The sequence below is a fragment of the Aedes aegypti genome, chromosome 3 (assembly GCF_002204515.2).
Source record: "Aedes aegypti strain LVP_AGWG chromosome 3, AaegL5.0 Primary Assembly, whole genome shotgun sequence".
NCBI classification, from domain to species: domain Eukaryota; kingdom Metazoa; phylum Arthropoda; class Insecta; order Diptera; family Culicidae; genus Aedes; species Aedes aegypti.
Genome location: NC_035109.1, coordinates 29,334,388 through 29,359,314, shown reverse-complemented (window position 1 = coordinate 29,359,314; position 24,927 = coordinate 29,334,388). Strand labels below are relative to the sequence as shown.

The 24,927-nt window shown below is 35.9% G+C and overlaps 1 protein-coding gene across 2 annotated transcripts in view; it reads right to left on the bottom strand.

Annotated features, from left to right (window-relative positions):
* LOC5570780 (cdc42 homolog) overlaps positions 1-24,927 on the bottom strand; it is a 56,617-nt gene that overhangs the window by 27,886 nt on the left and 3,804 nt on the right. For both annotated transcript variants that reach the window (XM_001659321.2, XM_021853156.1), the window contains exon 2: positions 12,816-13,110. In XM_001659321.2, the coding sequence (XP_001659371.1) occupies positions 12,816-12,993 (178 nt within the window). In that variant the 5' untranslated portion in view covers positions 12,994-13,110. The remainder of the gene's footprint in view (positions 1-12,815; positions 13,111-24,927) is intronic.

Below are 24,927 nucleotides of genomic sequence, written 5' to 3'. Positions count from 1 at the left end.
CACTGCCCAGCAAAACTCGCGGAACAAAAAACAACTCCCGGCGTCCCGAAAACAAAGCGTGTTGCTTCTTGCTTTGAACCTCAAAAATTTGAGTGCAGTAACCATTGATATTGATATGGGGCTCATATAGCCGTAGCGGTAAACACGCAGCTATTCAGCAAGACCAAGCTGAGGGTCGTGGGTTCGAATCCCACCGGTCGAGGATCTTTTCGGGTTGGAAATTTTCTCGACTTCCCAGGGCATAGAGTATCTTCGATACACGATATACGCATGCAAAAATGGTCATTGGCATAGTAAGCTCTCAGTTAATAACTGTGGAAGTGCTCATAACGACACTAAGCTAAGAAGCAGGCTCTGTTCCAGTGGGGACGTTAATGCCAGAAAGAAGAAGAACCTTTGATATTGATCATACCGACATAAAGAGAGAAAATTGGGAACGAAAAATCAAGAGTTAAGAGGATAAGGAGGATATGTTTTGTTCCACAATGTTTCCTTCAAATTAAAACGTGCTCGGTACTTCATCCTGGAATTCAATTGATGATACACCAGATGCTTATCCAGCTTATCATTTGGAATTTATCCATGGATTTCAGTACAAAGTTTTTCCCGATATTGCTTTCACTCATTATATTCAGAAAATATGATCCAAGAAATTCTGTTAAGAACTTTGGTTCAGCAGTTATTCTAAGAATGTCTTCCATAAATTTCGTACTTGTTTCTACATGAGTGTTGGAGTTCTGGGTTTCTGCAATACAGATATCGTGATATTCTTAGCACCCAGTAAACCTTCTTCTTCTTTCTGGCGTTACGTCCCCACTGGGACAGAGCCTGCTTCTCAGCTTAGTGTTCTTATGAGCACTTCCACAGTTATTAACTGAGAGCTTACGATGCCAATGACCATTTTTGCATGTGTATATCGTGTGGCAGGTACGAAGATACTCTATGCCCTGGGAAGTCGAGAAAATTTCCTTTACGAAAAAATCCTCGACCAGTGGGATTCGAACCCACGACCCTCAGCATGGTCACACTGAATAGCTGCGTGTTTACCGCTACGGCTATCTGGGCCCCTACACCCAGTAAACCTTGTAGCGGTGAATCACACACCGCATACCGATACCGATAAGTATTAATCTCAACCCGGGAGCATCATGACAGCTGCAGTACAACGTCAATGTACCGAAAAATTTTGGTCCGTGGTACTGTCAAACTCAATGAAATCATGGAGTGTGCTCAAAATAGGGCGTAAACTAGAATTATGCTTGATGGTGTAGTGTAATGAAACGGTCTACTAATGATTGACGACAAATAAACAAATAAATAAATAAATAAATAAACAAAGTTTTACAATTTTTGTTTGGCATTTGTAACGTCATTATAAACGAGTGATCACCAAATAGCGATTCTATTAAGGGGCTGTCCATTAATTATGTAAGGGTTTATGGGGGGAGGGGGTTTGGGATTTCTTACGCGCCATACAATTTATTTTTAATTTTCATACAAAAAATCTTACCATGGGGGGAGGGGGGGTTGAAAAACCCTGAAAATTGTCTTACGTAATTAATGGATCGCCCCTAAAGGATTTGTACGGTCATCGGGAAGGTTTTGTATGGCCCACGAGCGAGTTTTGGATAGTGGTGTGATGTGGTCCGCATGCTGTAACATGATTATAGTAACCGTTCCTTTGTTTACGAAATTATTTTTATGACCACTTGGCAATTCAAAGTAAGACAAATTTGTTAGAGATCGTTCAAATATTACGTAACACAACAAGGGGAAGTATGGGATATTTTGTAGTGTTTTGGTCCATACAATAAATTGAAATTTTCCATACTAAACCTGTTACTTCAGGGAGGAGGGGGTTTAAATTGGCAAATTTCTTCGTTACGTCATATATGAATCATCCCTTGGATATTTACGATAATCATTAATTTATGGGAAATTGACTGTAGTTATTAGCTTGAAATTAATCTAAGATCATATCAACTCGCAGAACATTTTCTTTTGCGGATTTGAACACTTTTTTCCGGTGGTAGGTGATTTGGCATAAAGTCGTTTGGCATAAAGCCGTTTGGCATAAGGTCGTTTGGCATAATGGTCATTTGGCATAAATTCGTTTGGCATAATGGTCGTTGGGCATAATAGTCGTTTGGCATAATGAGTTTGAAACCAAGAATTTCTTAAGATGATATTCGTTTTTACATTTATTTTGAATCTTTGTGATGATATCAGACTTGTTTTGGAGTCAATTGATACAAAATGACACTTTATTCAACAATCCTTTGTTCTTGCATAAACTAAAGCATATTAGGAAAGTTATTGCCAATAGTATTTTATTATTTATTTTGAAATTACCTTTCTTTCAGAAATTATTTTTTTCTTTTGAGCTTCGCTATTTGAATATTTTTTTTGCGCTGTAGATTTTGCTATATTTATCACAAATTTACCCTTCTTTCAAACATACTATTTTTTTTCTAAATATGTAATCATAATTATAGGTATAAAGACTGTTAATTTAAAATTTAAATAAATTTCAACTTCTTTTATACATAGGCTGTTCTTTAGAGCTATATTTTTGAGATTTTTTTTGTTTTTGGGCTGTGGTACTTTTTCCTGAATGTCGTTTCCCCGAACGCCAGTTCTCTGAATGCCAGTTCCCTGCATATCCCGTTTCCCGATTATCTCACTTCTCCGAAAAGGTTTTGGCACTCATAATTGTCGTAACTTTACACATTTCAGGGTAGTGAACGAAATGGCCATCTAATATGCACCCTTCTTTATTTAATTGGCGGTTCTTTCGAGTTTTACGGCCCTCAGCATTTTTGAAAACATGTTGAATGACAGAATAACTCCTTCTTTTGATTGCTTTCGTTCTTTCTCGTTCATTATACAGCCACTGAGGTCGGGGAACCGACAATCGGAGAAACAAAATTCAGGGAAAAGTATTATATAATTAAATTTCACTAGAGTTTGTGTCCTTTGACAGATTCGCGTATTTCGACCTCAACTCAAGGCCTACGTATATCTGTCAAAGGATACAAAATCTAGTGGAAATAAATGGTATAGTACAAAATTTGGTATTCCATTAAACAACTCGAAGATTTATTATAATAGCACAATCACTTCGATGATTCTGAACGCAATTTTTTATGTCTTTTCGTTTTATTAAGCCGCAATAAATTTTGCCGTCCAAACTTCTAATGGTTTTATCATAAATTTTGCCTTCTTTTAAAAATAGGCTGTTCTTTAAATTTAAACTGCTTTAAATTTTATTATTTAGTAAAACAAAATGTTAACCATTTTTCTGTTTTATCAATTTTTGCAATTTGCACTGCTAATTACTATAGAACCTGCCAATGTTCAACATATTTTTCCTATCGAGGTATGCTGGAAAAAAGTATTTCTATTACAAATTTTTCCCTCTTTCGACAATAGAGGTGTTTTTGACGTACAATTCCAAAACTAAAATTTATAGTGAATCGTCCTAAAGTTTTGCCACACATATTTTCTTTTAAAATGTGTTGATCATTTAAGTTATGTTGTGGGAAGATTTTTTTTGCGTAAGAGCTTTAAACATTTCAAATGAAAAATAATCTGCTCCTGTATAAAGGCTATTTTGGCATTATGTTGCAATATAAGATCTTTGGATTAGAGCTTTTAATATTTTGCAAACATTTTTTTCCATCTATTATCGAGTAATTTTCATCAAGTGTTACGTGCAATCTGGGACAGAGCTCGATCTGCAGCGAAATATTCTATGAGCGTTCCCTTTATTAATAATTGCGAACTTTCTTTGCCAATTTACTGTTTTCAAATATGTATATCGCAACAAGCTCCAAGATGCTCTATGTTCTGGGATGTGAAGAAAATTATTATTCCGAAAAAAAATCTTCCACCAGACCGGTCACGAGTTTATTTAGTTATGCTCTTCAGTCACAACAATTTTTGGCTTTGGAAATCTATGAACGAACACCACACTTGTTAAGAACCTACCAAAAATGTTTGCTATGGGCTCGGTGGGATTGATCTCAGTAAAGGCTTCAAAAATGCCGATATTCATTTTAAGTAAATCATTATGCCAAACGGCCATTATGCCAAATAACCATTATGCCAAACGGCCACTATGCCAAACGACTATTATGCCAAATGACTTTATGCCAAACGGCTTTATGCCAAACGACCTTATGCCAAACGACTTTATGCCAAACGGGGTACAATCTTTTTTTCCTCATACTCACCACCAGATGTCTAAGTTTGAATCAGATAAGCTTATTGGATGAAGTTTCCCGCTTTTAAGAACGCTAATATCACCAAAAATTAGACCACTTTTACAAAAAGGGATCTAGTTATCTGAAGCTTGACTTGGGTCGCTTGATATGGACTTATCCTCCGGTGCACTAAATTTACTCAGTCCAAGAATTTTGACACTTGACCGAAACACGTGGGAAGCATCTAGAAGCGTGACCCGCTAAAGTGTCAAAATTCTTTAACCGACCGGACCAAAGCCAAACGTCAATATGTTGGATCCCTACCAGAAAGTAAGCTAACTTTTGGCGGCCATTAGCGCTTTTTAAAAGCTGGATAATTCATCCAATGGTATTCTTTTCTTGTCCATTTTTTTTCGATCTAAATATGTTTACATAAAATGACATCCACGCCAACACGAATGTTCACCGGGTGAACAATGCGTGGATGAATGTGCAATGAAATCGTTTATTTTTCTGTATACATAGCCCGCAGTAAAGGTTTTCTTCACGCTGAAAGTTGCAGCGTGACGTCATCGTATATTAGTTCATAGGCTTGTTTGATTGAAACTTAGACCTCTGGTGGTGAGTATGAGAAAAAGTGTTCTAATCCGCATAGAAAAAAACTGCTAATAAACAAATTATCACTTTCCGAATTGATTCGATCTCAAATAAAAAGATAAGGACACCGTTTTCAGCCATTTAGCTGCACGGAATGTAACTTAACACTAGACAATGGATAAGGATGCTCCAATGGCACAGCCGAGAAACATTCCTGACGAGAAGTTTCAATGGCTGAAGCGGGAATCGAATCCACACCCCATGACACGATGCGCTTAAATGCCTAACGACACTAACCGCACGGCCACGAGGCCCACAATATTTCATTTTATTTTATGTTACGGCCAGCGCTTTCTTTGGAGGGCATAAAAGCGATCCACAAATCAGTCAGGCTGTATTGTAAATAATTTCTTATGGATTACTTTTCTGCTAAACAAAGCACTAACAGGTCATTTAATCTTTTCACCGAACGAATTGGTACGCTCACAAGTTCATTTGGTGCTCCATTGGCAGACGAAAATATCAGACTCGCCCTTATTTCATTTCATTCCATTCGTTGTTTTGCACCCGTCAACAACGAAACAAAATTCCGATCTGCCATAGTGAAAAATTGTACCGGCAGCAGTGGATGGCCCCATTGTTTACGTTGAAAGTAGGTACGTGAAAATTGCGTTATCTGTCACTTCGCGGGGGGGTTGATTAATCTAAACAACTGACCGCGGTGAGCGCACCGCGTGGTCAATCCTGTTGACAACCCGTGTGATTAGCGTACCTACACTCCCGTGCGAAAGTTTGGGTCACCCCCTAAAAACACACACATAAGTGTTTTTCTTCCATATCTCTGTGATTTCAAGTCTAATTAAAATTTTTACATAGAGTTGTGACTTTTTTCAAAAAATACACTGAAAAAACATGGATAATTTTCTCAGCATTGGATAGCCAAAATGCTTTTCAAATTTAATAACCATAATCCCAAAATATTCAGAGTACTTGTAAAATTTTGGCGGAAAAATCTGAAAACAACGCAAGATCAATCAAACAGTTATTCGGGCCAGCATTAAGATGTGTCTCTTGGTAGATTTTATAGGGTTCAAAGATAGATTAAAACTCTCTCAAGAGTTCCTTTAGAGATAATTCCTGGTTCCTTATATGGATCTGACCGGCTGTTATAGATCAACAAAAAAATATTTTAATCACTGTTTTAAGGATTCAACACCAAGTATTCATTATAAAATCCCTTTGGTCGGAAATTTTGTCAGCATTTTTTAGATTTTGTCTGGTACTGTTTCAAGGAGCTTTTTTTAAGATTCAAGAAAGATCCTAGGAAAGATCTTCAGAGAATTTGACTAGAAATTCCTCCAATGAAATGTCTCTCTGGGGACCATTCATGAAATTCCGCATTCCATTCAAAAAATTCTAGCATTCCGCCAAATATTCTATCATTATTAGAACAAAAAACGATTTTTTATTAAAAATACTTGACCCTCAAATACACTGGCATTTTGTGTATTTTTTCGTAGCTCGGAAATGAAAACCATTTTATTTTTGGCTTGACCCTGGCTCATAACACGCAAATAAAGAATGTTTTTTATGACTTTTGAAACTATTCTGTTTTTTTTTTTAATGTTTGAAAAATTGTATTTTCCATAACAGTATTTTTCATAAATACCTGGGGTTCATTTGACGTGTTATGCAAAAAAGTCGTTGTATATTTTTCTACAATCAGCCTATCACAGAAGAAGAGTCTGGTGGTGTTAAAATTATATGAAATCTGTTTTTCTGTTAGTTACACGGAATTTTGTTTTCCAGTAAAAAACTTAGAAAAAAAAATAATTTCAAAAGTACTGTATAATTTTGAGTTTTTATTGCTAAAAATAAGTATCCAGAAGAGGCTTCAAAAACCAAAATTCATAAATTTGCGAATAAAAATAAATCATTGCCCAAAACGTGTTTAGAACGATTTTAGACAACAAAAAATTGTATTTAGATCAAAAATAAAAATTTGGGTATTAGAAGGTTAATTATCATGTCACTTAAGCAAAACCGAGAAAAAGTTTGTTCGGAAAAGTTTTTTCTACAATCATTTGCTACAGCTTCGTTGAACATACCAACTTACGAATAGTTAAAATAAAGAAATTGTCGTATATCACTCTTGTGATCACCGTAACATTTTTTTGATCCATACACTTTGTAGTACTGAAAGTTCTGAACATATTCTCAGTAGCAACTATGGCTTTAAAATCAATAAATCGAGACGAAAACCTCATGTCCGCCTAAATTAGCTTCCTAGACCAGTGTGCATTGTCTCCTGGCATTACAACACAATTTACTCCAGGAGTTCTAATGAAATCCTTGGAAAAAATATAGAACCTCTTGTGACGTTCATCAGAAGTGTTGGAAGTATTCTTTAAAAAAATCTCAGAATAACACTAGTATAAAATCGTTTCATCGAATATTGCAGGATAAAAATTAAAAATCACTACAATAATAACTTCGTAGATGCTAAAACGTTTGGAGTGTTGAATAAAATAGGAGCAATACTCGGGGAAGCGATTCCATATTTAAAGCGGGTAATGTGTAAGTGCTAAAGAAATTTTTGAAGAAAAAAAAACTCCATAAATCACTGGTGAAAAAAATCTTTTAGTGCTAAGTTAAGTTAAGTAGCACCTGGATAGTAGGACACTTTCAAATAATAATTTGCAATTGCAAATTTGATTATTATTTTAGGATTTTTTACAAACTTCTGGAGAAATCCCATGAACGTTTCTAAAACATTTATTGGGTATTAACACTTATAGAAAACTATAGCATACCAAGACTTATTGACTAGTTGAAAGAAATTCAAAAGTTTTCGTTAAACTTTTTCATTACAATATTTTTGCATATAATATCTTGAAGCATAAAGATCACGTCGATGTGTTCAAACCGCTGTTGCAAGTTGTTTGACGTTGCAAAGATTGTATTTGCGTTAAACATTATAAAATGTATATACTGGATGAAGCTGATAGCGGTTAGACAGCAAAATAATAGTGACTAAAACTATCTAAAAAGTTACCAAATAGTGACTTCATATCTACAAACATTAGTGCAAAATAAAAATTTAGAAAAAAAAAACATGGTGCTTATAATAAGGAATATGAACAAGCCTACACATTATGTAACATTAAGATTGAAATTACCTTTGAATTATTAACATTGAAATATGTCAGATATTTGCTTTAAACAATTTCAGCAAATTATAATAGATTTGAAAAATTATCAAATCTCGCATTCTAGTCAGTAGAGAAAAGCTCCTGGAAATTAAAAAAAAATCAACTCTGAAGAAAATAAATAACACAAAATTCTTTGTCATTAAATGCGAAATTAATTGCTACAATTTAATTAAGTTTTTTTAAATGTCAGACTTGCGAAACGAATTTGTAGAAAAAATACTTTATGCATTTCTGGGGAAATTTCAGGAAGAGTTCGAGAGAAACTTTACAATGATAAAGGAAGATTGTTTAGCGAAATCCTAACAAAAATTGTAGATAACCTCCTGGGCGTTCTTGTGGAATTTTTTGCGGAATCGAGAATTGAAAATGTAGAAGAGGAATAGATCTCTGTTAGATTTTTGTAAAATTTAGCCCAATAATATTACTACAATAATCTAGATATTAAATAATACTTGGAGTACTCAAAACAATAGTATCACTAGAGATTAACAATTACAACTAATTTAAACTGATTTCGAAACAATTAGCCCATTCGTCCATGTGTATTCAAGCAAACTCTTGAAATAGAACTAGTCGTTCGAAATAGCAGATATAAAAGGTTTTAGGCTTAATCCGCCAATGAATGTCTGTTAATAAATGTCTGAACTAGTTTCTGACAAATATGATAACTATTTTTTTATTGTAATTTCAGAGAAGTTTTATGCTTCACTCTTGAAAGACTTTTGCTGAGATCCCTTCATGCTATTCTCTTCTATATTCTATATAAATAAAAATGGAATGGTGTTTGTATGCTCGAGAACGGGTCAACGAATTTGCACAATTCTTTCAGTGCTTCATTCATCTAGGGTTACGACGTGAACGTGCGAAGAAAAACTTTAGAAATGTCTCCCGAATAGTCGGAAAAACGGAATAAAACTTATCTGTCATTTTGAATGGGAGAGTGCATTCCACTCTCTAACAGCCTACTTGATGGCAAGGGAAGTTTGCCGGGAACACTAGTATTTATATAAATTCTTGAAAAAGTTAGCAAGGAATCTCTTCCTACCTAGACATTTTGATATGACGATAAAAAAAAGTTTGTATTAAAATAAAATATTACTTTACTGCTATTGAAGTATATGAAGCTGATCCTGATTGGCGTTGATTTATCATCAGGACACGAAAATAGTGACTTTAGTGATTATTTATATGAAAAAAGTGACTTTAGTGACTTTTTGTTGCGAATAGTGACTTTTTAGTGACCAGGTCGAAAAAAGTGACCAAGTCGCTAAAAAGTGACTCGCTAACAGGCCTGTCAGAAGAGCTATACGAATAGTATCGGTATAGTTCTCGCGTAACAATTATAAAGGGCCAATGATCAAATTGTAAACAAATCGAGTTTTGATACCATTCGATAGCATCTCCCAACACTCACAGACTATGCAAACATTGTCAACATAATCATAAAACTTACCGTTATAAACTCGGTTTTCAAAATGGCCAATAACCGCTTTTTTTTCCAAATTATTCATTGGCCCCCGCTCGAAAAGGCCAATGATTGGTTCTCGCTCCATCTAGAGGGCCTACAATCGGAAAATTTAGCAAACTGTCATTCGCCTTAGCATGGTGAGAGACCAATGAATGGGCCAAGCATTTAAACTTATCATTTTTTTTCCACATTTTTGTCAGTTTTCTGAATAAAATCGATTATTAGCGTGTAGTAATAGTAAATCGTCACTCAACTAGTAAGAAATCACATTGATTGATTTGAATACTGAAAAATAGGAATTGAAAATGTGATGAATAATATTCAAATCGAATTTTCTCAAAGTCAACGATCTGAGGATTGGCCCTTTTGAATTGTTACGCGAGAGTTCTTCGAGAATAGCTAGGAATACAAATTTCCCTAGGATAACTAAAGGAGCTCTTGCTTCCCTTTCTTCTATAGGAACAAAAGAGATAATTTTCTTGGTTTTCTGGGTAAGACATTGGATAAGTTGCTTGAAGTATTTTGATCCATAGCTGTTCCATTGCGCGTCTAGTTTTAGATATACTAGTTGCAAGATTACCAGCTAGTATGGTGATTTATTAACTTAATTTATCACAGAATTCAAAATGTATGTGATTGTTAAAGAATACTTACCAACAAAGTTCATAATACTTTCGTTGCACAAAAGTTATTTTTTAGTGCTTTAGAAATTTATTGTATCTTGCTTACGATTAAGTGTCTTAAAAATAGGAACTTTAGAGACCTATTGCCTAAAAAACAGACCAAAAAGGGACCTCTAAGAATAAGTCCAATTTTGTTTTTGAACTTCTCATGACATTACGATGTATTACTGGATGTATTTTTTCACTATTTTCTCCCGGAATTTGTTCAATTATTTGGCTAAAGTTTGCTTCAGGAGTTCATATAGGGATTTTTAAGAATTTCCTAAGGAATCCCTCCAGGAGTTTCGTTTTATAATTGAATAATTCAACCTGGAATTTTTCTAAAGATAAACACAGATTTTGTATTTGCATCTAGATTGTAGGTATGACAGAAAGGAGGGAAGGAGGTTTTTGGCCTAACAGTCTACAATGGTAGCCAAAACGGGGTTTGGCATCTGATCTGACGGTTTCGGTTATAACCTTGAAAAAGGTTAAATATATAACCGAAACCGTCGGATCAGAAGGCAAAACGTCCCCAAGATCCTGTTCAGAACATCTTCAATAATGTAACCTGTATTTTCTCCAGGGATTTTCTTGGATTTGCTACCAAATTATTGTTTAGGGTTTCTTCAACATTTTACTCAGAAATTCATCTCAGGAACTACCTTTTTGATGCTAGTTGCTTCAAACACTTCAAATTCCGAACACTCTTCTTTATATGAACAACGTTTCACTTGAAAGCTTAAAAAAAAAATAGAATCCGCAACTAGCTTGGACGTCTCTCTAATGGCTGGGTAAACCTAATCAATGGTTTGAATGTTCCTTGATTTTCATGAGCTGTCCAAAATTCGAATCCAAGTGCCTGGAATACTGAACAGAAGAGAGTTGACGTCCAAACTAAGTCCAAGTTGCGAGAGCGATTAAAAAATTGGATAAAAAACTGTAAGCTTTGATTTAATTTGATTTGATGGATTAGTTATACTTCACTGCACACTTAAATTATTTTACGGATTCCTGTGAAATCTCAACAGCTGAACAGTTCAGTGAAATAAATTAACGGAGTACGGTAAATTTTTACAGTATTCGGTATAAAATCACCGTAATCCGTTGAATTCCAACGAAATACAGTGTTTTATTTCACCGAACTGTTCAGCTGTTGAGATTACAGTGAAATTCTACGTAGTGTGTTTAGTGTGTGGGGTGTCCCGTAATATGAATTTAAACGGTACTTCAGAGATTCCTCGTGAGATTCCTTCAGAAATTGTTCCAGAAAATCTTTGAGAAATTCCCCAAGGAAGTCTTCAAAGATTTTTTTCAGGAAGGTTTTCAGAAATATGTCAAGGATTTTTTTCTATAGCTATTTTAGAATTGTTTAATAAATCCGGGACCAATTTCAGAATGAACTCATAAAGTAACATCTGATAAAACTCCATTAAGTTTCAAAGTAACTTGTACAAGATTTCTTGAAAGAACTTCTGAACTCTTGATGAAATCTTGGAGGGTTTCGATGATAAACTGAATGAATATGGAAAATATCCAGCATGAATTTTATTCCTTGAAAATAATCGTTATAATGTTCCTGAAGCGATTTGCGTAAGAATGATTAGAGGAATTACTGGATAATTACTGTAGTATTAGCGGTGTTGAACCTTGAATGAACTTATGAAGCCATTGGGAAAAAGAAATTATTTTGAAGAACTGCAGAAGTAGTTCTTGGATGAAAAGTTGGATGAACAACTTGCGAAATGTGTGGAGGAATTTCATGAGGAATCCCACGTCGCATTGATTGAGAAATTCCAGACAGAGTACGAATCACATTTCCTTGAAAAACCCCTGAAGAATTTGTTGGAGCAATTCTTGGGTGTAAAAATGAATGAATTCTTGAATGAATCTATATAAGTATGCCTGGAAGCATAATTGGAGAATTTAATGTAAGAATTCATGTAGATCTTCCTGGAAAAATCCCGAAATGAATTAAAAAAACTGTGGAATTATTTTATGTGAACATTCTCAAAAGAACTCTTGTAGGAGTCTTCAGAAGATTTCCTATAATAACAACTGGAGCAAATTCTGAAGAAATTCCTCTAAGCAACTTTTGATACGACACTGGAAGAATTTCTGGAAAGTTTGGTGGTAGAATCACCAGAAGAATTTCTGCACGGATCTCTGAAAGTATTCCAGAAGAAATCTCTGTAGAAATGACTAGAATAATTCAGAAAGCTTTTCCCTCCAGGAATCAAAGGAGAAATTCCAGAAGAACCTGTAAAGTAATCGCGTGATAGTCTCTGAAGGTTTCTCTGAAGCAAATCGAAATTGCAGCAATAATAATAGAATGTATCATCTGGAAGAAAGATATATTAAAGAAAAATCAAATATCATTAATTAACAAGATTAACAGTATTTGGAAAAATCCAAGTTAGGTCCTGGAGGTATTTTAGAGAAACTTTCACAGAAACTCCTTGTGAAACTTCATACATGGAGAAAATTGTGGAACTAGTTTCCTACGTATATCATTAACGTGTTATTCTTAGCATCCACTAAACTTTGTTGGATGCACCACGTGGCCTATCCTGTTGACCAACAGCAGTGGCACCATGAATCGGAGGAAATCCCGTGTGATAAACATATCAAATCGAAAGCAAGCTCAGAGAATAAAGAAAAGTCCACTTACCGGCAGTATCGAACAGTCCCAGCGTGTATGGCTCTCCGCCGATCATGACCGTGACGGCATAGTTGTCGAAGACGGTCGGCACGTACTCCGAGGGAAATTTGTTGGTCGTGTAGGAGATGAGCAGGCAGGTCTTACCGACGGCACCGTCGCCCACCACGACGCACTTTATCGTTTGCATTTTTTCTTCTGGTCACACTGCTGCTGCTGATGATGATGAGGATGATTGAGGATGGCTTCCGCTTCCAGGCTGGCGGCGACACTCCCGACGTTCCTCAGGGGTCTTCTGTTCTGTGCCCTAGGATAGGAAGATTGCTTGTGACAAATTGCCGATAGTTTCTCTTCGATTGGACGGCGGAAGGATGACGAGAAGCGTCTGGAGTCCAGAACGAGAACAACAACTTGTGGATGACGGTGATGAGTCATCGGTTTGGCGGGCGGTCGCCCCGTGTTGCACTTTCTGCGAATGCTTAGAGAGAATTCGATATGGCGAGGAGGTGTGGAGTGAGGAGTGATAGGAAGATGGGAGAGGGGCGCGATTTGCATTTTATTATGCTGCACCCAGACACAGTCGGTGTGTGCGCTGATAAAACGTTTCAGGGTTCACTCCGAGCCGTAGGAGAAAGATTTGGAAGTAGGCATACCGTTTTGATTCATATTACGGACAGCTTCAAATTCCGGACACTCTCGTTTGTATGGGAAACATTTCACACGAAATGTTTCAATTTTCGCCGTCCAAAAGTTCTCATTTTTGAGGCTCGTTTTATTAGGTTTTTTCCATAAATATCATTGCAAATTTATAATGCTCAACTACCTTAGACGTCTCTTAAGTGGTTGAATGCTTTCAATTGATGATTTGACTGTTCCATTAATGATTGTCATGAGCTGTCCGTAATTTGAATCAAAGCGTCCGGAATATGAAGCAAAAGTGAGGGAACGTCCGGAATAAGAATCATGAAAAGGCCACACGTTTTGATTAATTTAAAATTATTCAAGTTGTGGACGCGTATTCTTTACCCACCATCCGAAAGTTAAGGGCTTCCGACGCTCGATAACGCTAAGAAATCATACAGAATGATTTATTTTGTATGGTCCAAGCTGGGTTATACTTCACTGAGGCCTTAAGTGTCCGTAATATGAATCAAAACGGTATACACCCCTAAGATGATGTGTCTTACAGTTCATTAAGTAGGCATGATTCTAAAATGAAGTGGACAATGTCCTCTCCCGAGAAGAAAATTTCTTCTGAATACCAAGCTGAGGTATTTCATAGGGCTGTGCAAAAATCGATATTATCGATAATATCGATATTATCGGCTTGATTTTATCGATACGATATCCGATATCTCTCGACACGATATTTTCCGATATCGATAAAACTATTCTCTGTCCGATAATCAGGACAACATTCATTGATTATGTTTAAACTAGTCAAATGGAATTTCAGATATCCGCTGAACATAACATACCATAACTTCAAAACTCAAATAATTGATTCCACAATGCAACAGTTGGTGTCAAATGAGCTCGAAATAGTCGATATTGTTTAAAAATTCCATCATTTAAAAATATCGGATATCGGTTCGATACCGATAATGTCAAATCCGATATATCGCCGATACCGATATTGAAACATTGAAATATCGCCGATACCGATAAATCGTCATTGTGCACAGCCCACCAGATAATTTTCAATACTTACTTTACTATCTAAATTATGTATGAATAAGAGCCCTGCATAAGAAATAAAATACCTGAAATAAAATCTCATGCATATTTTAGAAACACCAAACTGATAATAAATCTTCGAGCTGTTTAGTAGAATACCTATAAGTAGATGAAAAAACCGAATTTAGTACTATACCATTTAATTCCACTAGAGTTTGTATCCTTTGACAGATACGCGTATTTCGACCTCAACTGTAAGGCCGTCTTCAGTGTCGTGTACTAGAGTCGAGTCTAGTACACGACACTGAAGACGGCCTTACAGTTGAGGTCGAAATACGCGTAGGGGTACCGGGGGCACCCGGGGCAGAATGGACACCCACTGTATCTTCACATATGTGAATAATTTTACACTTTAGATGCAAACAATATTTCAGTTGCCTGTCGAAAGAGTAAGTTGTCCACTAAAATTTCAGAAAAAATGTTTTATACATTGATTTTGAACCAAAAAATGGAGCATGATTTTATTGGGTTTACAAATTATAACATTCACACCTCACCAAATAAGGTTTCAGAGGCAAATGACAGCAAGTTGACCGAAAATGTAGCTCTTGACTGAATCTTCAATTATTTATGTTAAATTCAAATATATAGTAGATTTTTTTCTGCTGCTTTGAGACACATAAAAACTTATATGAAAATTTCCTGTACTGTTGGGGCAATATGGACACCGAGTGACAAAGTAGAGCTGACACTTTAAAGAAAAAGAAATGTTACTTCATACACAAAACTATCCAAAAACAATTAAGCTACAATGCAATGATAATGATTCGGAACCACAAATCGGTTGAAAATCGTCAGTTCTGTATTAAAACTAATCTGGAGGCAATATTTAAAGCATCACTACGAAAAATGTCGTAAATTGGTTTTAATCATGTTTTCAGTGGCACATCGCTATGGTTTCCTGAATGTGTACTTCATTTTTCGAGGTTTGGGAATGATCGTGGGACAATTTTCCTATGAACGTTAAGGTGTCCATACTGCCCCATGGGGGTGTCCACTTTGCCCCGCTAGCTTGATGGTGACTACCAAATATGAGCTTTTTTTAAACCCATTTTTGCAAACAAAATATTTTTTTCAAAATTTTGCAACAATGTTTAACAAATGCTTGAGAAAGCTAAAAAGCATACTGCACATTGAAAACTGTATAATATTCGTGTATTTACAGTCAAAATAGGAAAATTCCTTAGGGTGTCCATACTGCCCCGTGTTCCCCTATCTGTCAAAGGATACAAACTCTAGTGGAATTAAATGGTATAGTACTAAATTCGGTTTTTTCATCTACCAAACTGATGATTGAATCAGGTATTGCATAAGGTATTCTTAATTGTTCCAACAAATATTTTCCCATAATAATACCTGTACTACTGAACAATATCTAATTATCGGTTGGGTGACGAAACGTCGAAAAATATTGCAGATATTGAAAAAAACGTAATATTTTGAAAGAATGATTCTTTTCCGAAAGATCTACTTGAACTAAATTGAATTGGAACTCTCATTTAAACAAGGTCATAACTATGATCCTATGAGACTGCAACCTTTTTTTATGCCAAACGTCCATTATGCCAAATGACTATTATGCCAAACGACCGTTATGCCAAATTATGTTATGCCAAACGACTTTATGCCAAATGGCGTCCCCCCAGCACATATTGAGCTCTCGCCGAGCGGTGTCACCAACACGTGCGCAAATTTGCTGGTTGAAAATACTGCCGTTTGATTTTGCTGGGAACAGCTGATCTTTGTTTATATTTTCAACCAGCAATCTTCAAGTAGTGTTGGTGACATGTAACGTGTATGTACACGAACGCAGAAACCACTATAATCAAGGTTGATGGGGTAAACTACTTTTTCTTCGCCGACAATACTGGATTTTTGAGTTCGCATCGGGAACCGTAAAAAGTAGTCGAAAAATTACAACAAGCTCACAATGCTATTCTTGAATACCAAAGAAAATGGAAGATCAAAATTCTGGACAAACTTTTCAAAAGGGCACAACGACATTGGTAAACATTGGCTTTGCAAGACGCTGTTGAGCCCAATTTAAATCGATCACGCTCACCAATACCACTATCAGGAAGAGCTAACACCAATCTTCATGATAGTGGTGTTAGTTTGCGTGGGCGGGCTAAAAAGGGCTCAACAGCAACGTTTCTAAAAAAAGGCTCAAGACCTCTTGGGCCCTTTTCAAATGTTTGTCCAGAATTAATCCCACCAAGTGCCAAGCGATTTATTTTACACGTCGGCGTAGCCAAAGGTTCCTCCCTCAAAGCCACGTTTCATGTCGAGCGCTAGATATTCCATGGTCTTAGAGTGTGACATACCTACACACTTAGAATAGAACACAGAATTCGGTAAAATAAACCACAGATTCTGAACTGTGAAATATGCTTTTACGGATTTATCTGTGAAACACAAATGTTTTCAATCGAACTGTCAAAAATTCACCGAACATGCTGTAAATGCGGAAAAATTACAGAATTCTGTGGAACTTGAACATAATTTTCGGTGAAGATAGAAATTGTTTCTGCTTTCACCAAAAATCTGTGAAACCGTTTGTCTGTAAGATTAACAACCGCTGCTTGAGTCAAAATTGATGCTTTTTTAAGCGAAGAAAGCTAAATAAAGTTAAAATCAGAGTGTATTTTCAAAATTGAATAGGGGAAAAGCACCAATTTTCGACCCAGCACTAATTTTCGACCCATTCATACGATTTTGGCCTACTTTGTATGAAAATCCGAAAATTGGCACAGAATTCTTGTAGGTCGAAAATTAGTGCTTTTCCCCTAGTATGGACTTCCAAAGAAAGTAAATGTGATTGATGTTTTTGTGAGGGTCTTAGGGTTCTCTGTCTGAATAAAAATGAGGAGTGTAAAAATTCAATCTTATTGTTTTAATTTGCAACACCATTAAATTTGCGGTGTTTGGCACCGGGGTGTCTAGCTTCGGTTGCGTTATTCATTATAGTTAGAGTGATGTAGGCGCTGCTTCGTGATGATTGGGATAATATCATATTACGAAAAATTCAAAAATCCGAATAGAAACATTTTAACATTTCACAAAACTTCTGTAAGAATACACCGAATCAATCGGTGAAATGCCAATTGAATAACAAAGAAATAACCGTAAATCTGTGGAATTTCACCGAAAAGCCCAGTGAAACCTCCTGAAACAACTAACAATTCCACAGAATATCTGTACAAAATCACCGGACTATTCGGTGCTTTTGACAGATGAACTTTTTCAAGATTTACAGATCGTTCGGTGAAGTAAAAAATCACCGAACGGTTCACCGAAAAATCTGCTGTTGAGAATTCGGTGAAATTTCACAGAAATCTGTGATAAATTCTAAGTTTGTAGGATTGACTCTAGACAAGAAGCTTAATTTGGCCTACATGTCAAAAATTGCATAAAAAAGACTGACAAACTCACAAATCAGAGCTAGTACATCGTCACTCTCGTCTACAGACTGCCGCCAAGCTTCTTCCATACATACGGGGTGGCAGGAGTCGAAATACTGGATGATTGGCTCTCAAGGCTGCTATCCAAATTCAACCTGAGTTGTGAGCTTTCTATTGACCCGTTTCTTCAAGAACTGGCTCCATAATTTGCTGTGATATTACTGTTAAGTTCTCTTGTTTGCTTTTTTCCATGTCGCGTTCCTTGAGTTACAGTAATTTCGAAGGTTTTTGCGTGAGAAAATTTTTCCTTCAATGTTAAGCTCCAATAAGAAAATCTACCTAAACAAATTGTAATATGCGTAATAAACAGTTGAAAGGGAATTCCATATCTCAGTCATGAATGTTAGGTTACCATTTGTGTAATATACTAATTGCTAGCTTTCAAAATCCCCCACTGCCGAAGTGAATTAAAAGTGCCAAGAATGGGATCCAGGGACCTTCCTTAGCCGAGTGGTTAGAGTCCGCGGCTACATAGCAAAGCCATGCTGAAGTTGTCTGGGTTCGATTCCCGGACGGTCCAGGATCTTTTCGTAAAGGAAATTTCCTTGACTTCCCTGGGCATAGAGTATCATCGTATCGGCTACACGAAATACGAATGCGAAAATGGCAACTTTGGCAAAGGAAGCTCCCAGTTAATAACAGTGGAAGTGCTCATAGGAACACTAAGCTGAGAAGCAGGCTCTGTACCAGTGAGGACGTTAATGCCAAGAAGAAGATCTTACAATATGTCTACCAAGATCTCAAAATAATATCCGCATGAGATGTTTGCATCAACTGTCCAATCGATTCAAATGAAACGAAATAGGTATCAGCTCCCATTAAAAAAGTGGAGAAATCGCGTTGGGAAGAATGTGGAGGGCAGCGTCTTCTAGGAGACCTTTAGACAGAATTTAAGGGAGAAAAAAAGGGTTGGCAAATGTTGGGTTTGGCGTACAATTGGAGCTTCGCGTATCTGATTAAATATAATAGACCCAAACGAGCAACTTCAAAGAGCATCGGGTAACCATACCCGATGGAATCTTTGGTCGTATGTTTCTCCAACTCAAGAACGTCTATACTCTGTATTACGAAATGCTCACAACAGCGTCTGTCTGGGGTCGCTTATCATCGTCCGAGTGCCAGTAAAGGACACTAAGCTTAACTATGCACTTTGGTCCTCCAAATAAAAAGGTACAAATTTTACCTGAAAAAAGCAAGATATCATCGCAGTTAACTACAAACTTCCGAATCAACCGTGAAATTTCCAGAAGAAGCTAAGGATGGTCGAATAATTTATTCAACAATTGCTAAGACGTCTTCAGAAATTTCGCTAAAATTACTCAAACAACTGTTTGTGATTTAAAAAAAAATTCTACATTTTAGTACCATAAATTCTCAACGAATCATGCTTAAAAATATCGGCAAGAATGAGATCAAAACATTTCGAAGGAATCAATCAAACAATATCAATTTCCAGCCATTTCATGGAATTTTAACCAAAACCGGAATTTGCTGAAGGAGAGCCGTAAGGTTCGCACAACATATTGCCCTGAGATTCCTCCAGAAATGCAATGAGCGATTATTCCATTGATAATTTCAAAGATACTTCAGGAGTCTCTTGATATACACTAATGAATTTGCCAAGAATTTATCAATGGATACTTCCAGACATTCAAACGACAATTCAGCCATGAACTTCTACAGCTCTTGGGAACAGACAATACCAATTTTTGTAGATATATCAACAATATTTCGATAAGGTACCGCGGGGCAAGTGGGTAAATGGGGTAAGTGAAAACAATTGATATATTTTACTGAATATGTGAATCAACGCTTTAAACTCATGCGTAAACATTCGAGGCAATTGAGAACATTACGATAGGTAAGAGATATCTGAGATTTTTCAGCCATTATTGCATAATAGAGCGAAAAATTGTTAACCTGTCAACTGTTACTCCGTAACAAATTGGCGGCGTACAATCTTATTTTAATATTTTCAGTGGAAAAAAGTTGCGGAAAATAATTTCCTGTACCACTTTTTAGTTGTCCTCTGTGACAGTTTCAAACTGCAATAAAAAAAAGTCTTAGAATTAATTCGACGTAGGCCTAAAAATAACTAAATTAAACACCGTCAATTTTCTTATCAGGTGGGGCAAGTGAAAAATTTATCATTAGAGATAGAATTTGTGTTTTCTCTTTAAGTAGCCATAAGTAAACATGGTTCGCAATTATCATAGAAAAAACATAACGTGCTGATAATTCAAGAAACACTATATTCAAGCGTTAAAAGCTATTAGAAATCATGGAACTTCTCTAAAATATGTTGCCAAACATTACAATATTAATATGTCTACTTCGGGCAGCCAATTAAAAGGAAGATTTTGGTTGAAAAGTTGCAATATTAGAGAACACACGGAAATCTCGTGGAATGTCTATGTAAAGCTAGTTCAAAACATAAAAATGCGGTATAGGTCTATCCACATAAAAAAGATTCTAAATACGTTATTGAAGGATTCCGTTTGATTCCTCCCGAAGAGTTATCCGACGTCATATCCGACTTTCTCAAAAAAAAAGGAGCGGTGGAAATTCTACAGAGCAGAAATGCAATTGCTCTCCTATAATGTAAGAACTAACATTGGAAATGTTTCAGTTATAATGTTGTCGAATCATTTCAACTAACATAACTGAACAGAAGAAAATTCAAGTGAAAAGAATGACATTTTCTTTGTTTACATGTTACTTATGTTATTGTTCATTGGGAAGCCTTAAAAAAAGTTGAAGCTAATAGAAATCGTGAATAAAACTGTTTGTTTTTGAATTTATTGTTCAAAACGGTAAACTTTTCAAAAACTTTTTCTGTATTTTTTCCTTTAATTTTTCATAAACATCAATTTCAGCAAGCTGCTTATATTTGGTTGGAGTCAAACTAAAATATATACACGACCTCATTTGTTTCAATTTAAAGTCTCTAGAATTTGAAGAATCTCAACTATGCGAATTCCACTACCCACTTGCCCCACGGTACCTTATCTTGATAGGGTAAATGTCGTCGTTCGTTTGATTTTTACGATAAACATTGGTTACACTACTATGGGCTATACTTTATTATACTGCCTCTCTTTGCACAACAATCCCATGTTGGAAAACAACAAACTGAGAAAAAGACGATTGAAATGTGGAAACAATTTCGCTAATTTTGGGTCTCTATCTGGTCTGAAATGTGTTATATTTCTACATTTCATTTTCATTTTGCAGCGTTTGGTGGGGCAATGAGAGCGCAAGTCAGTCCAAAGCCGGGGTAAGGGATAGGTAATGGCCGTAATAGTCTATGCGGACCACTTGAACACCATCGGAAAGGATAAGAAGGGTTGGGGTAGGGTATAGGGAATGGAGAAGACTTGACACAGTAATGCGATTAATGCTGCAAAATGTAAATGTGCTGAAAGCAATTTAATTTGAGTTTTGAAGTTTGATTTGACTTATTAAAATTCCAAATAGATCGGCCATTGTACAAGTAAGAAAGAATATCCTGATCGCTTTCTAGAAATTTTATAAACAACAAAATAATAACAATATGAGAGTGATGCTAAGGGCTGCTGATGGCACAATGCGACGCTTTAGGAGATTTTGATACTGAATGAACATTACTATACAGAGCGCAATTTAATCGATGGTGATAACTTTACAAACTTTATCTGTTTTTACACTGATTGACGATGCTGATTTATATAAAAATATTTAAAAAATATTTAAAAAATATTTGATATTAGTTCATTTGTTTGTGTGATCTAGGTGTTAATAATGGCAAAATTTTACATACCCTTGATGAAATACTTCCCTGACCAGAAATATTATATTTTGAGCGCCCTTTTCGAAGCTATTCTATCCAGGTATCCATGTACTGCTTTCAATCCTGAAATTATTCTTATTGTGCATGCTCATGCATTATATTAGTGATGCTCATAATCATGCAACAGATAAGAAGGAGAGAAAAAGAGAATATAGGAACAGTGATTAGTAATGAGTTAATTATGTAGTTTTGTTAGAATTATAAACAATTAAACAGCAGTAATGAAAATAAAAAATAACTTTTTTTTTTTTTTTTTGTCGGTAGCGATAGGGGTAGTACTGGCACTCTTAATCTGCCCTAAGCTCCTTCCCAGCATTTGCTTTTATAAGCCTCTATTGCGTTCATCACACAGACGTTCCTAAGCAATGTTGCTCAAATGGTCACTGTGTACGCTAGCAGCAATCAGCCCTTCCCGTAGTTTTGCAGTCTAGTAGTTCAGACTACTATCAAACTATGATAAGGCCTGAAATGCTACTAGAGTGGTTAAAGTGAAGAACGAAATAGTTTTATTAAAAGGTCCTCATTCCCCATTTCATTTCATCACTCACTATCGTCACTTTTATTTTCGACACTATCACGTATATCACCGATTATCACTCATCAACTTTCGTAATACACTTCAGATATACTTTCTATTATATCACTTTTCACATCACACCATTTTCATATAAATCTGTTAGCATTACCATCTGTTAGCATTACTTAGTAATTTAAAGATATTCAATTTAAATGTATCATTATTTTTGTTGCTGTAGAGTCATTACTATTCAAACTACGATTTAGCACTATGATCAAGAAAGTTACATTAAAAAAAATCACTTCGATCCATTCTTCTGCACTCGCTGTCATTACATTAAACTTTTATCATGCACGTTTGAAGAACTAGGCAATTAAGTTTATATTCAGAAAAATGATTGCACAATGTATTATGGCCATTATTAAATTAGTAGAGTTCACATCATTATTATTATATTTTTAACAAAACTATCAGAATCACTTCCACCTTAATTTTCAAATTTTCGTCACTATAGATTTAATTATAAAATCACTATTAGCACCTTCACAATCACTAAATTTAATAACGACGAGTGTAACGCACAGTTTCACCAAACACCCATTCTTATGTTGCATTATAAAACGATTGATCACACGTTGGCTTCGAAACTTAACCACCATTGCTGATTAGTACAAAGGATGCTACAGCTCGTGTAAACGAATTGAAACATCAAACAACCAGCACTGGTTTATAAGTAACTAATGAGCCCTGGCGGTCCCTCCGTTCGAAGAGGACCTGATAATATGCCGAAACATATTAACAGATCCTCCGCCTGAATGCAGCCGTTTCATGATAAATCATGAACCGTTGGAGGTGTGCCAAAGTATTGGGAAGGTGATATGTTTCACAGACGGGTATTATTATGGTGCACCTTCTACTTTGGCACCGTCAAACCCTGTGATCGTGGCCAGGGTAATGAAAATAAAAAATAACTTATAACATTACTTTGCAGCATAGCTGAGCCTTTCGGAACGTAAGACCGATGTATAAAAATAATTTGTTTCGAAATTGTCCGCGTGGTCTTCTAGTGCCCCTATTAGATCAGAATCAGTCATAGACATACATATCGAATGCTCGCCATGACCCTATGACCAACATTTGTATATGTATAGACTTAGCTGATGTGGCTTTTCTAATAGGTAGTTCTTTCACTCATTGATTGTCTTCAAAACCTTGTCAAGTATAGAAAATTGATTTTATTTCATTTATTACTACATTAAAGCTACATTGTACTTATTAAGTATTAGGTATTATTTTATGTTTTTATCACTATTGATATTATCAAGGCCAGAATTCCCAGTGAGTGAAGAATTTTATAGTACTAGAACACCATAGAAGATCGCTTAACATTACCTAATCATGGAACGGCTTTTTGCTCTATTATTTTAGGTAGATGCTGTTGATCTCCCTTTGCTCCTATCCGCAACCCGGTGCACGCGCCTTGTTGGTTTTCGAAAACCTCGTAGAAGATTACAAACCGTCAATGGCATTCCCAATTACTACCCCACATTGCACATTCAAAGGTCTGATTGTGCTCCTAACCCACCCTCAGTCTGTAATCTTCTCGCCAGTTTGAAATTATATTTTCCCGAAGTGAAAGTAATTTTGATGAGTGATAGCGTAGCAGCCCAACTGCATAGTACAGTAGTTTAACCAGAATCTTTAGGTCAGAAGATAAAATCTAAATTTTGTAATAAAAAGGTTGCCATTGCTTTGAAATTTACCCAACATCTAATCAAAACTACTAACAACAGCGATCAATTATCAAAATTCATCGCTCCCTGGAAAATATAATCCCAAGCCCAGGGTGAAATGTGTTATATTTCTACATATCACTATTTGTTGAGTACACGAACAAACCTAATAAATTTCTTTTGAATTCAAGTTGAAAATTTGCCTAAAAATGTACAAAAGTCGTAGCGAGACTGTTATGCGAATATATACAACATAATATACCAATATATTTGCATACTAGTCCCATTATGTTCGTCGGCTCATTCGACAGCCACTAAAATACGCATTGTTATTAAAGCACTGGTTGTTTCATTTGCTATTTATGTTCTTTGGCCGTAAAAATTCATTTGTTATAGTACAGTCAACTCTTCGTAACTCGATGTTAAGGCGAATAAAAAATCAGGGCAACTTTGGTTCGAGCGACCATTGAGGTATCCATGAAAACCCACATTTACTACATATTCTATAATTCGATATCGAGATACAGAATATCGGGTTACGGATAGTTCACTGTATGACCATGGATGAATCACCAGATAAAAACAATCATCGGATTGAATGATTTCTCAAAACACATGTCATGATGTAGAATGCGTTTATAGTCATGAGTCCCAGTCATGAGAGACCCAGAAGATATTGCGGAACTGGAATCCGATGGAAATGATTCGAGATGTCCCAGAACAACTGATTCAGGACGAAACTTGCTAATCTGTAAAATTATGAATAGAACATCGACTCATGGAAGTTTCACTGTACAATTAATTTCCCTTTACTTCGCTACACATCAGTGAATATCTAGTAGTACCG